This window comes from Phoenix dactylifera, chromosome 8 (assembly GCF_051530095.1).
Source record: "Phoenix dactylifera cultivar Ajwa chromosome 8, Ajwa_hap1_PhDact_Kaust_v1.1, whole genome shotgun sequence".
Taxonomy (NCBI): Eukaryota; Viridiplantae; Streptophyta; class Magnoliopsida; order Arecales; family Arecaceae; genus Phoenix; species Phoenix dactylifera.
The window spans coordinates 7,334,301-7,348,427 of NC_143197.1; the positions used below are offsets into that span (position 1 = coordinate 7,334,301).

Sequence of the window (14,127 nt, forward strand, 5' to 3'; positions counted from 1 at the left end):
GAGATGTAGTGGTGGTGGGTATAGTAGAGAGTTGGGTCTTTTAAGAAGGTCACTTTTAGGCAAGGATGACTGGATTTGGGAAGCCCAGCAAAAAGAGTGATGGTGGTCGCCGACGGTGGGGCACAGGATTGGCTGAGAATGGGTTCGAGGCAACCTGAAGGGAGAGAAGATGGAGAGAGGGAGGAGGAGGGCGGGGGAAGGAGAGAGGGGGGATCTTGCCATCGCCAACACCATCTCTATCTATCATGGTTCCCAATCCGAGACAAATATATCAAACATGATGGTATATAAAACAAATTTGACACACACACATACAACAGTGAAATTAACCGGGTCCTGATTTTATCTTGCAAGATGCAGAAGCAAAATGTGAACAGAATTACTCATTCCAAATTTCATGAAGATAACCAACTCATCAGCGTTTTATTGCTCTAACACTAAGAGGAACACAATCTGCTACAACAATGCATTCAGATTCAGCAATTAGGTCCCAATATTTTTGGAACTTTCTTGGCAATATATGTTGAACATGTGATAAAGATCACATGAAAAATAAACCGTGTAAATCAGGGGCAACGACCACTTTGATTTGCCAGTCCTCGAAATTCAAAAAGGCAGCGTACATACCAGAGAGACCCCCATAAGAATGACAACATGCTAGGAAAAACCGACAGCTGACAACCATTAAATGGTACCCAAAACTGATTATTTTGTGTAAAGAACATCTTCCCATGGATGACGGTAGAGCGGCTGCTTTAATCTCTTCTGGTCGAAAGTATGCCTGTTGGTTCCAAATGAAATAAGACAAGTGAGACAATAAGCACGGAATCTACACAAGCTTCGTATATAATTAAAAAAACACACAAACTAATAAATACACTCTTCATCAACAAGAACAATCAGGTGACGAGCAACAAACACAGAACAAGGGAAATAAAGAGTATTATAATTTGAGCAAGCAGACATGTGGTAATAGTGGATTTCACTTCATTGAAACCCGTTCTATCTTTTATCATTCTGTTGTAACATCTAACATTGAATTTTTGATGCAAAAGATCATTTGCTTACTATGTGTACATACAAAGAAGAACCACACTTTTGTTTCACTTTTTCAGCATGAATGTCATGTGATGCATGAAGAACAACATATAAATTTACCGCATATTGAAGAAACAGTGGAGATGGAGAAAATCAGCATACTGCTTTAATTTAAAATGAAACAGAATAAATACAACTTAACAAATGAATACATGTGTTGATAACTGAAGATCGAACTTACCCAATCAAACCAATTGACCGTGCCAGTACGAAGAGTCCATTCAAATATCCAATCTCAACTATCTCATCAATCTCTTGCTTGCTGAACATTCCACTGCCAGAAAGAAGATCCAAGAAAAGAGATCCAATTGCACCATCGACATTCAGAACTAAGTTATTCGCCTTTGAGAGAGTGTATGTTTCAACTTGAACAGCATACTCCATATACTTTATGGAAGGGAAATAAGTGTGAGCATATTGTTGCAAAAGTTGCACTCTCTTGTCCCTATTGTCTCTACTCTTGATCCTACCAGCATAAAGCAGAGTAATTTAACCATCAGTTCAGATTTTAATTTTGAGATTTCTAAGAATAGGAAAAAAAAAAGTATTTTCAAGTTATAAAGGGATGGGGTGCACGTAAATATTAAGTTTCTTGATATACAACGGACAAACCCACACAAGTGCAACATGATCAAAGTATATGAAAGCATCTGGCTGTATGTGAAATATATCCATTCCCATAAGCATGAACAAAAACACAAGTGTACATATTCAAATGCATATAGCAATAGCTATGCTACAGAATTTCTAAGATTTGCAATACTCCCAGAAGGTTCTGCAATACTTTCAGAAGGTTCTGTTCATGAGAAAGTTCTGCTTCAGTCACAGCACAGACAAGGAGAGAAACAGAAATTCTTCCTCAGCATTCATGCTCATTTTTTGCTCATGTAAGTGCACATGTCACATTGTGTGATGATGGGATCAACATTGGCAAATTCATTAGAAATGGTTAATTCTGATCAGTATTGAACTTGAGTTGCCAAAGTCAAGAGCAGGTGCAAGGAAGTGGATATTTTCAGAACATCTGATATAAGGAAATGCTCTGGAAGCTGCGGTTTCAAGTTTCTGGAGAGTTTGTGAACTAGGTATGTTCCCCTATGTAAAAGGTTTCTGCTGCTAAGAATGTGACAGTCAAAAGTAGTTTTTGTTGTCCATACTTACAGATCACTACATCATTAGATATTTAAATGTTGCTTTTCTCCAAATGTTTTCTGTTTTTCAGCATTTTTGCCATAATAATTTCATGTAAGGTACTAATTTTGAATACAGCAAACAGCCAACATATAAATAACTTGGACAAATTTTATTTCAGTCTTACAACATGAAGCAATGAATAACTTGCAATTTTTAAGCCTTTCTACAGAAAGGTTTAGCGTGCCTTGAATTCCTTGATCCGCCCCACTCCATGATTTAGTTCGACAAATTGGAGAGCGAAAAAAAACTAATGGGGAATTTTTGACATACATCTACCTTTGCCTTGTTTTAGATACGTAGGTGAGACGAGGTGTATTGGGGGTTAGGGTTTGATGAGAGGCAGCTCTGTTCTTGTACTCTATCCTTTTTAATTATTGTAAATTATAATGGAATCTCTGCTCCATCCTCGCCCTTGGATGTAGACTAGTGGCTCAAGGCTGAACCACGTAAATCTTTGTGTATTGTGTTTTTCTTCTCTCTATCTTCTCAAATCTCTTTGTTCTTCGTTTTGAGCCCTAAAACCCATTTCATCTAGATCCATTCCAACAAGGATTATTTAGCTAAGTTTTTGTGCCAAACAATCAATTTTAACACAGTTGCTTGTATTTTTTGGTTTTTCTCTGTATAACCTGTCTTGTGAATTTTCAGAGTATTTTTCTAGTACTGTCCTCTGACCTAACTCAAACATGGATTTTTATTCTTTGCTTATTTGTTTCACATTTTGACCTACATTAATAGCAAATCTCTGTACCAAATAAAATGATGAAAACATGCAGCCTGAGACTGAATGAGGTGTGCCCTCAAGCCAAATTTTCTATCCTATAGGAGGGGGTGCAAATGAGGTGAACCGAGCAGAGTACCAAGCGTCTCAGGATCAACTCAGCATCTAAACAAGCTGCTTGACCTTGGCTCGAACTTGACCCGAGCTCAAAATAACCTGCTCAAGTTCAGCTCTGCTAAGCTTTGGGCCTAGCTTTAGTTGAGCAAAGCCAAGCTGAGCTTTCCTGTCATATTTGAACAGCACAAGTTTTCAGGCATGGCTCGTTTGTGAGCCAAGATCTGAAATATATTTGAGCTTGGCTCATTTCCTGGCTGAGCTAAGCCTAAGTTGCTCATAAACAGATTGGTTTGTTTGCACCCCTATTCTAAAGCACATAATGAAGGATTCAAATAGAACTTCAATGTGAATATTCTAAGGAATCAATAGTAAGATCTACAGTAAATGCCATAGTCTGATTGAGCATATTTCTATGCAATAAGAGCAAAGATGGCTGTGTACCATCTCAGGGCTTCGATCACACTGGTCGGAGATGCAAAAGTGGTGATTATGGTTGCTAAAACAAAGAGACAGATGAACGATCTACTTCTTACTTATCATTTTGGAATTAAATAAAATAATTGCTATTAATCAATTAGGCTGATGGCTTAACAAATACCTATATACTTATCCTCAGAAGCTTAATGATAAGTGTAAACTTAGGAATAAATCATAGCATGTCCATGAATGCATGCATTTGACAATATCATTATAGTATAGGAAAATTGAAATCAAATGACTAGTGCATGTCGATGCCAATAAGACAGATGGCACATAACCATTACAAGTGCACACATCATGTCATATACAGTAGTAAAGCACATATACCTGTGCCCTATCCCCGGTACACGAATGCCCTTCTTTTTCATGCCTTCAACAAACTCATAAGGAGTAAGACCCTGAAAGAAATGTATTGCAGACATATTTATTCTTGTATTTAGCAATAATGTAGCAAGTGCAGATGCTAACTATATTAGCCAAGTTACCCTGTCATATGCATCCTTGAAGTATCGAGCAGCATCATCAATTGCACCACCAAATCGAGGACCAATTGTCAGCAACCCTGTTTCACAAACTTAGTCATGTAACATTTTATATCTATTTGGGTACTTTTTCGGCTCTGTCATTCAAGAACTAGAGAAAAAAAATAAAGTAACAGCTTCAACATGCCATTAACTTGCAGAAATTACCTGAGACCAGACTGGAGACTAAATCCTTTCCAGCTCTTGCTGTTACTATAGTGTTATGAGCACCAGAGACACAAGGACCATGATCGGCACACAACATGATGCAAATCTGACAATTACAGCAAGTGCTGCTGAGTTAGGAACATGAAAATTACAGATACGGAAAGCAGTAAATTTGTCTCTACAATCCATTTGATGTGGGTTATAATTTGAGCTTATGGACAGATATAACTGTGTCGCTGTTGGGCTAGGAACAAGAAAACTGTGAGGATCCGTGCGGGCGTGTGTTTAGTCCCACATCGGTTATTCGCTGGGTAGATCTTGGGTACTTATACAGGATCAAGGAACCCAAATAATACCTTCCGGCTAGCCATTTTGGGTGAGGTCCTGGGTTGTTACAAAAACTACAGATACAGAATAGTATATTTGTGTCTACAGTTCATTTGATGTTGGTTATAATTTGAGCTTGTAAATAGATACAACTGTGCCAAGGCAAAACACAGCAGCAGAAAATTATAGATGGCTTTCAAAAGATAGCAGAGGAATCACATTTTTACCAACCTCAATAAATTTTGTGCAATAGCGCGGAAGACTACGCTTGAACCACAAAAGAGAGATAACATCACCCACACCGTAACCCTGTTCAACAATGGTAGACATTGGCACACCAGCATAACATGGCTCATCACCTATAAATGGACACATGCACACTTCAACATTAATGAACAGAAGATACTCCATAGTGCATACAAAAAGGAAAGAAAAACTGCCAATCAAACCTCTGTCATCTGAGATAGTTGAAATAATATGTGTTGGAGCGCGGACCCTTCCACTTTTAATTGCAATGTTAAGGTCCTCAGGTATTTGAGGAGTTTTAACTTCAGATACAGGGGTAATCTTTCCTTCTTCAACCTAACATAGAAATAGTTAGCCGTTGAGGATTCATTTTAGATGAACTGTTCTTCATAAAGGAATAACTCATATCACTATGGAACGCATATGCTTGTCCAACCAAAGAGGTCATTTATCTGCCACCTTGATGCATTTGAGGAAAATATGAACATACCAATTTCTGAAATGTTTCTTTGATTGCACCCTCCAGTGCTTCATATGAAGTGGGAACAACTGCTCCAGCTTCCCTTAGTGCCTGATTTTTTGCCTGCGCTGATTCCAATTCACCACCACTTTTAGCACCCTGTTTTAATAATACAGCACAAGATTGGAAATGAGCATCTAAAAAATGTGATGATTATGATTGCAACAAGAAGTATAAAGCTAGTGAAAAATATTAGAATCAAGATGCTCAATTATAACTCACAGCATGACCAAACTGCACTTCTGACTTGAATAGCCGTGCACAGGTTCCACTAACCCAAGCAACAACTGGTTTATGAACCCTTCCTTCTTTTAGGGCCTCAACTAGGGAGTACTCATCTCTCCCACCCAGTTCCCCCAGCACAACCATCATTTTTACCTAAGTTAGGTCCAGCCACAATTTTCACAAAAAAGAAACGAAAAGCTGTCAGAGGAAAAGTACCATTAAAATTTGTATCAAATATTCATCTTCCATAAAGTAGATTGTTATGGCTGAATCTCCCCTTTTTTTGCATTATAGTACTTGATATTGTTCTTAAAATTGACCTAGATTCAGCAGACTTTTTTCCAACACAAGAGAATGAAAGAGATCTGGCACATCTAAGCAAGCAACTTAAATGACTCTCAAGTCTTATACAAATATATTTTCCGTCAGGTTTCACATTCAGGCTGCAAAGCATGAGTGCCTGCTTCAGTTTCACATTCATTTTACAGGGGTAGTGCGAAACCATACAAACAGTAGGGAGCTTTCATATGATGTTAGAAAGGAAAGGAAAGTTGCACATTGCCAACTAAAACCAGTTAATGATTCGTAGCATCAAGCCTTCCCAGACAAATTTGTTATTTTTCAGGCATCCTTGAAAATGGATGTTCAGTTGTTAACAAACTAGGCTACACTTTTAGCATGTCATCGCTGGTATGAACATTACCAGCAAAGAGCAAATATTAATTTCCCTTCATAATGGATACAGACAACAAACTGACTAAAGCTCCATAATGAACTCATTAAACAACCAAATTGACATGAATAATTAATCACCTGTGGGATGTTGTTAAACCGCAGGACATGATCAGAAAGAGTTGACCCTGGAAAAACATCTCCTCCAATTGCAGTGCCTGGAAAAGTTTAACAGGTTTCGAGAGTTTAAATCCACTCCTCAGCGAATAGGGAACACTAACCCTAGTCACAATATACTGTACCTTCATAAATTCCATCAGTCACACGTGCAATTGTGTTGTAAAGCTCATTTGACATGCCTCCCTGTGACCACAAAATCATGTTCTCAGAAACTCAGACCTGAATAGCGTATGCATTATTATAAAACTAAAAACAATATATTGCTTCTTGTAATTATTTTCTCCAAATGGCAAAAAAATCAGATTGACAAAGAACAGTGTGGACCCGGAAAGATTTGTCCTTAAAACAGATCACAAGAAGAAGTAGGGTGTTAGTAATATAAGAAGTTGGTTGTTTTCCAAGTTTTCTTGTAGCTAGTGTCAATCTAAGAAGCATCCATACTTGTAAACATGATGTAATTACTTACAGTACAGTTCAGTTAACATGATGTAATTACTTATAGTACAGCTCAGTTGAGATATGCATCAAAGAAAGAATATTTTGTAGGTCGGCCACCATAGCACACTTCAGTTTTGACTCATTAGGAAGCCAACAAAATTCTTATATATTTGTGATTATTCCGTTATATAGGAAGCAAACTGCTAAGCCCAACCATTGTGGCATAAACTCTAAGCAAGCTTGTAACAGTGAAATGAGCAATTTAGTACACTCTTGCACTTTGTTCTTTTTTTGCATAAATCAATAGGCAAGTGTGTTTATGAGTGACACTACAATCATCTCAAGGCACTAGCACAGGAAAGAACTAAAAACAATATAGTGTTTTTTTTTTTTTTTGAGTGTGCACTGCATGTGAATACATGCATGACCTTATGTTCCATTGCAATAGATGTGTTGGTTTTAAAATATGAATAGTCATTAGATGTCACATACAATAAACAAAATTAGGGTTTGAAGATTTTGCAAATTAGATTTAATTTTTCAGTCTGTGAGCTTACAAAACATTAGCATGTAATATTACACAATCACTACCAATGCACATGCAAGCACATAATCAACTATGTAACTTTTTTATGTTCTTAGTGAAAATTGTGTTTGCACACATGCATGCATTCATGTCCAGGGACACTTCCATAAATAACACAATTACTGATACTTTCACAATTTTTCAAGGTTCAGCTTTATAAATCTTATTATAGCACTTTCTAGTTGAAGAGTGTATCTTTCCCATCATGAATTCTTGTCTTGCTCTTCTCCTCAATCTTTTGACTTAAAAATGATGAAGGTGGCCCCTAGCTGACTAGATGCCACCTTTTTGTTGAAGCAGAAACCATCTTCCCATTCTGACAACAGATCCACCAATAACATATGCATCCCCAGTATGATACATATTTTCCGACACAACTGACTGGTTAGTTGAAGCTAATGCCCTCAAAACCTAGTAACCGTATCAACATGTTACCAATTCAATATGGTATGGTATGCACCCTACATCAACACAGGCTCCCAAAAAATTTTTATTACTCCCAGACATGGTACTGCCGAACTGGACGGTGCAGGGCGGTTCTGCCTGGTATGGACCAATTCAGTTCATCCATCAATCCAAACCTAGGAACTGTCCTAGTTCCGCATCGGTACGATACAGTGCGCTTTGATAGCGGTTCAAGATGGTTTGGCAGACCATGGTTGGGGCAAAAGAACAAATAGAAAGAATCAATAAATTCATTACCCAGATAGTTAAATACTTATGCGGGTACTTAATACCATTTAAAACATATTCTACAACTTCCTAAAGTGCAGTTAGATTTTAAAAATTTTACAAAGTTCATTTACCATTATCAAAAACATAACCAATAAGGTAAAAAATACAGTATATGAAATAGAATTTCTTAGAGAATGCTGTCATCAGTGAGAACATACTGATTTGGATACAAATCCAACAGATCCAGGTCTGTAAAGCTTGCAGTGAATTATATTGTCAATTGTCCCAGCAGTGTCGCCAATCTTAAAAGCTCCAGCTTGGATTCCTCCAACAGTGGCAGGACCAATAACAACCTGCAATTAATATTGGCACAGAGACTTGTAATCTAGTGCAACCAGCAGAGAGGACAAAATTCTGATAAAGGATCTGTGCAGTAGTGAGTCTCAAACTAATCCATATCATCTTTCATATAATGTTCTTTAAGTATTATCAGTGTAAATTTTTCTACAACAGAAGTTCTTACTTGTAAATAAATGAGTTAAATATTTTTCAAATCCAGTTCTAGTTATGTTAACCATTAAATCTCACAAAGTTGTCCCAAGCTCTCTTTTCACCTTGTTATTCGCCTGCGCATAAGCAATTAACTGCTTTGTGTCTGATTCTGGAACGCCTTCAGCTATAATAGCTACAACTTTGATTGTTGGTTGTTTCAAAGCAGACATTGAAGAGGCAGCTGCACTGCAGATTTTAAAAACAGAATAACCAAAACAAGGCGCCGGTGAAAATGCAGAGTACTACTTTGAAGGGTGCAAAAGAACAAAAAAGATCACTGACCTTCTAAATGATGCAAAGTTGATAAAAACATCAGCTGTTGGATGAGCTCTACAAGCTGCTTCAATGCTACAATAAAAACAGAAACGGTAACATTATGCCAACATTTATTTGAAAACATAAGCAAATAATTTATGTGACTGCACAATGGTACAGATCATGTGGTAACTTAACACATATGATGAATATCCAAATTACAGACATTTAACATATGCACACCTGTCTTGTTGGGTAGATCTCCAAACAAACTTTACAGTTAAAACATTTACAATTGAGTATTATGATTAGCAGTTATCCTATAGGTATTCATAGTATCTATTCAAGTTTATTTGTTTATGTCGAATCACTATCCTTAAAGGAAATTGTTACTCTGGTTGGAGATGTGGTTGTGAGGCATGCTCTCGGCATGGCTCCTAGACCAGGATTGCATCCTTCATTTTTTTATTATTTATTTATTTATTTATTTTTGATACAACGGCAGCTCAAACAGCTCTAGTGTGAGTACAGCCAGTAGATCCTTCATATTAAATGCACCACAGAAGAATGAAGTTCAGTATAAAAATGTGAACCATCCTAACTTGGTGATGCTAGACCTTAATCTGCATCAAATCTTATGATAAAGATGCAAAGTCTGTCATCAAGGTGGGGAATCGCACATAAATTAGAATAAGGTAATATACAAATTGGCATTTATAGGAATCAGATCAATTTTCCCAGCCAAAATTCACAACATTAAGCCTAAGGGGCTTGACTTCTAAGCTACTTGTAGCAATAGATTTTAAATTCAGTTTAGGATGATTAATGTAAAAAGTTGTTTTCACCTTGAATGAACTGGAATGGCAATTTCCTCCTGACCAAAAAATAGTTTCTGAAACCCTTCAGAACCAGGATTAATAATTCCAGCAACAGAAGGTGTCTCCCTCCCTGTGTAGATGAAAATCACAGCCAATTTTTAGTCTAATGAATCATACACCCATCAATATAGTAATTACATCCTACATTTACTCCATATAAGTTAAAAAATTAAAAAAAAACTGTACAAACCACAAAGGAAGTCAAAATCAAGCATCCTTTGGATGGGAAGTTGCTTATAATTGTAGAATAATGCTTGGGTTTGCCGCGAGAAAAGTTGTCCTGTGGCCATGATGTAACAAGGAAATCAAGGCAACCTGCACAAAAATGTGAATAGTCTCCATTAATGGAAGATATAAACCTTGATTTCATAGTGTAAGATAAAATTAGAAACAAGCAAAAGAATTAAGAGTGCAGAGTGGAGACTGTTATCCAACTACAAAAAATTAACATTAAAAGTTTTAGCAAAGAGATTGTTGCTTTGCTTTTAAAGGTAGAAACAAAATGAAGAAGATGGGTGTGATGATATATGAATTGTCGGATCAAAGGAAATGAACTTCTTCTGTAACTTTAGTTCTTTTCTTCAATACCACAAGGTTGATGTCCTGACGATACTAATAAATTGACGGAATAATGGCTTTATTGTGTGGTATGGCTCTATCTAACAAACCAAGAATGATGGGACAAGTACATGTAAACATACGTGGCACTTGCTTTCTCAAAAACCATTTAAGATGCAGAGAGAAAGTGTTTGCTGTTTTCAAATGCCACCAGAATTCGGGAAAATGTCACAAGCTGACATTATCAATGAAAGTAGCTCGATGTTAGGAAAGAACCTACTAATCAAAACTTTTGATCACTATCACACATATAAATAGTCATAGCAATCGAGAATCAGTTACATCGATGCTCCCTAAGATAGTGACATGCATCTCCTTTCGAAGAAGTTCTATTTAGCTGCAAGACAAAATGAGATATAACATTAAACTACTATTTTGGGCTTGATTTCGGTGCCATTACAAGAAGTAATGAACTCCAGAATTCGGATATTATTAGTGAAATTATTACGGTGTCAGTCTCAAGCAACTCATTGACTTAATTCTAGATAATTTGACTCTATAATCTATCTGCCCATCTTTCTTCCTCTGCTTAATTTCCAGATAGTTTTCTGTTCCCATCAGGATGCAGATCTAATCTCCAGCTACTTCATGGATTTTGGTGTCTTAACATTGGAGCACAATCTTACAAACAAAACACTGGAGTACACTATTACAAATAAAAAGTAGAAGGATAAACATCAATTTTAATGGCAGACAAAAAAGGTCTAAGTAAAATGCCCAAAATGGTGAGAGCAAAAAGAGGAAGCTCCACTAAAACTTGTCATCAAGAAATACAACAACAATATTTTTGCCATCTAGATCTATTATGTACAATATAAAGAGAGGAGAATAGTTATCAACAGGCAGAAAGTTATAGCATGCCCTGAATGTGATCGTCAGATTGACACATACAATTAATGCTTACGAGAAAAAGTTCGTAAGATAGAAGTAATGCCTGCAGATTTATATGGAACTCAGGTTTGGCAAAAAAAATTGGCTCAAGTTGAGTGGTGGCCTTGCCACCATTTTGCTCCAAAAGATAATAAATTAATAAATAAAAATGGCACAAGAAAATAAGGAGCAACATCAAAAGAATAATGTCAAGATGGATTTAGGGTGCATTAAAGACAAATTTAGAAATTGTACTAGGTGTGGATAAAATTTTGACCTGACTTTGATGGTAAAAGCATGTACTTTAAGCCTTAAGGGAAAATCGATACAAAATGGATGGCCAAAATGTCAAAGGGCAACCTCATATAAGTGGAGGTTAAGAAAAATAATTTGGAAAAAAAGATTATTGAGTCAGTACATAACTTTTAACGGGAATTAATAAATCAAAGATGTACATGAGGCCAACACCCAATGGTTGGGATAACAACTGTTGATATTAATAAAATATAGTTGAGAATTTTGCCTCTTGATAGGAATAAAGAGCAAATAACTCATAATGCACATGTCATTGACTTAGCTGACATGTAGTTGAAGCAATATATGTCAAAAACTGATCAAAGGAATAAAGGGATTCGACATTGGGTTCGGATCTAAGTCAGTTCTAAAAGGCTACTATAGATTAAGAAATAATCCTGGAGATCTAATTAAATAAGACTGGTATCAATAAAACCTAGACAAATTTAGAAGCATCTAATATCAAGATGAGTCAAATATTTTTTTTCTAACTAAACTACGTCAAGATGAATCAGAGAACTTATCTAATCAAGAGGTATATTATAGAGAACATTCTTTTTTCTCTTATATGTAAAACCTTTTACCTTTTCAACAAAAAACGAATATAGACATATTTGTGGGGGTAGGTTTAAGAGTCATACAGCTATAAATAGGAGTGTCCATACATTACAAAGAGCATCTTGAATTGAATAAAATTTCTAGTTCTATTCTCTATCATTCTTTATAGTTCTTTATTGCTGCTTTTTTCTCCTATCTTGCTCCTCCATTATTGGGCAAATCTTTTTCCTCCAGGAGGAAAATCACCATTTCAACTACTCATATGATTGAGACAAGACTAATCAATTATGGTAATGGAATAAGACTTCTCTTAGTAGGAATAAGGGCAAGTAAGCATTCATAGTGCCAATCCCGAATGGTAGGGGCTATTTTTATCATAATATAGATAGAATAGGTTCCACATGGAAGAAAATTCTTTAGTAGTTTGAAGGCAATCGGTTACCAGATTTACAATACAATAATGCCACTGAGAAGCCACCTAAAAAGACCTACGACATAACCACTGTAAGTGAGACCAGCAGATCTGTAACTTATCATAATCACCCTTGTAACTTAATATTCAGATAGAAATATCTGTCATCAGAACTGACGGGATCCTAACAACATAGACTGGAAGCAATGTTGCACACTTGCAACAATAACAAGCTACGCTCGATTATCAAAACAGAATAAAAATAGCTCACTGAAGATTCTTGGCGTCTAAAAATTCCAACAACTTGTGATAGCAGAACATTCAGCCACCGCATGACAACCTAGTCACTAAAAAATCGATTTTTCCCAAAAAAAAAAAAGGTTGAACAATGACAACCCAAGAAAACTTTAGGGAAAAAGCGTCAGATCTATCGATTGTCGCCAGAAAAGAGAATAAATTCTCAGACTTGGAAACCGAAAAACCTTCCCAGTGCCAAAAATGGGACTGAATCATAGATCCCACGAAGCACTGCAAGAGGGGAGAAACCACTATCAAGCACAAGACATCCAATCAGATCCACGCAATCCACGGAGCAAACATAGATCAAGACCCCTCGGTTTCCACTACAACCGCGTCGATCCAACAAAAAGAATCACAGATCTCACTACCAGATTCAAGCAGAGCCCAAAATTCAAACTCCAGAGCAAAATCCGACAACCATTCGACAAAATTCCAGCAAGAAAAGCACGAACCGACGGCCAAAGAGAACGAGACGTACCTAAAAAAAGAGATCAAGAGCTTCTCCCCCTTGGGGAGCTAGAAGGAACGGATCGAGAGAGCCGGCGAGGGTGGGGGAGATACGGCGATCTCGGGAGTAGCGGTGTCGGGCTATATATAGAGGAAGCACTCCATCTACCCCCAGCCAGAGAGAAGCGGGGGGTGCAGCTCCGAATCGCAAGCACGTGTGGAGTTAGTTAGCTCACGACTGTCAGATCATGGACGCGGCCTGAGGCGGGCGCACTTCCGAACAGGAGTCGGGGGGTTATGTTACCGGCGAGTGACCAGATGTCAAACGGGAGGTTCGGTCTCGGTGGCGAGTAGGTGGGGAGCGTCTCATGGCCGCAATGGAAGACTGCCTAAATCCAGGAAAAATAACCTACAAAAGTTTTATCTCATTGTTTGGGGCGCCACTCCATCCCCCACTCCAGCTATATTATCCTCTCTATTCTCTGTTACACACATGAAATTATCATATCCCCCAGCTCAAAGACGGAGAAAAAAAAAATTCAATACAGGCGTGCATGTTAATTTATCGCTGAGTTGATCGATTTGATAAAATCAAAAAAAATTTATTACATATAGAGGTCAAGATTTCATGAATCATATAACTAATCATCAATTTTCACATGAGACTAATGGTACATAGGGTGCAAGTTGTGATAGTTTTTATCAAAAGATTCACTTTTTTAAGAATTTCGTATAATTTTATCAACTACACAAGTCACTCCATATTCTCTTATTT

The 14,127-nt window shown here is 37.1% G+C and overlaps 1 protein-coding gene across 1 annotated transcript; it reads right to left on the reverse strand.

Annotated features, from left to right (window-relative positions):
* Window positions 1–404: 404 nt before the first annotated feature.
* On the reverse strand, window positions 405–14,127 carry LOC120107900 (ATP-citrate synthase beta chain protein 1-like). The gene is made up of 17 exons (XM_039121416.3): window positions 13,384–14,127; window positions 10,044–10,168; window positions 9,821–9,923; window positions 9,003–9,068; window positions 8,783–8,906; window positions 8,387–8,521; window positions 6,592–6,652; window positions 6,431–6,507; window positions 5,615–5,770; window positions 5,363–5,491; window positions 5,076–5,208; window positions 4,858–4,985; window positions 4,300–4,405; window positions 4,096–4,172; window positions 3,938–4,008; window positions 1,280–1,564; window positions 405–781 (listed from the first exon to the last, which is right to left on the reverse strand). The coding sequence occupies exons 2-17, from the start codon at window positions 10,141–10,143 to the stop codon at window positions 706–708; spliced, it is 1,827 nt and encodes a 608-aa protein (XP_038977344.2). The 5' UTR covers window positions 10,144–10,168; window positions 13,384–14,127; the 3' UTR covers window positions 405–705.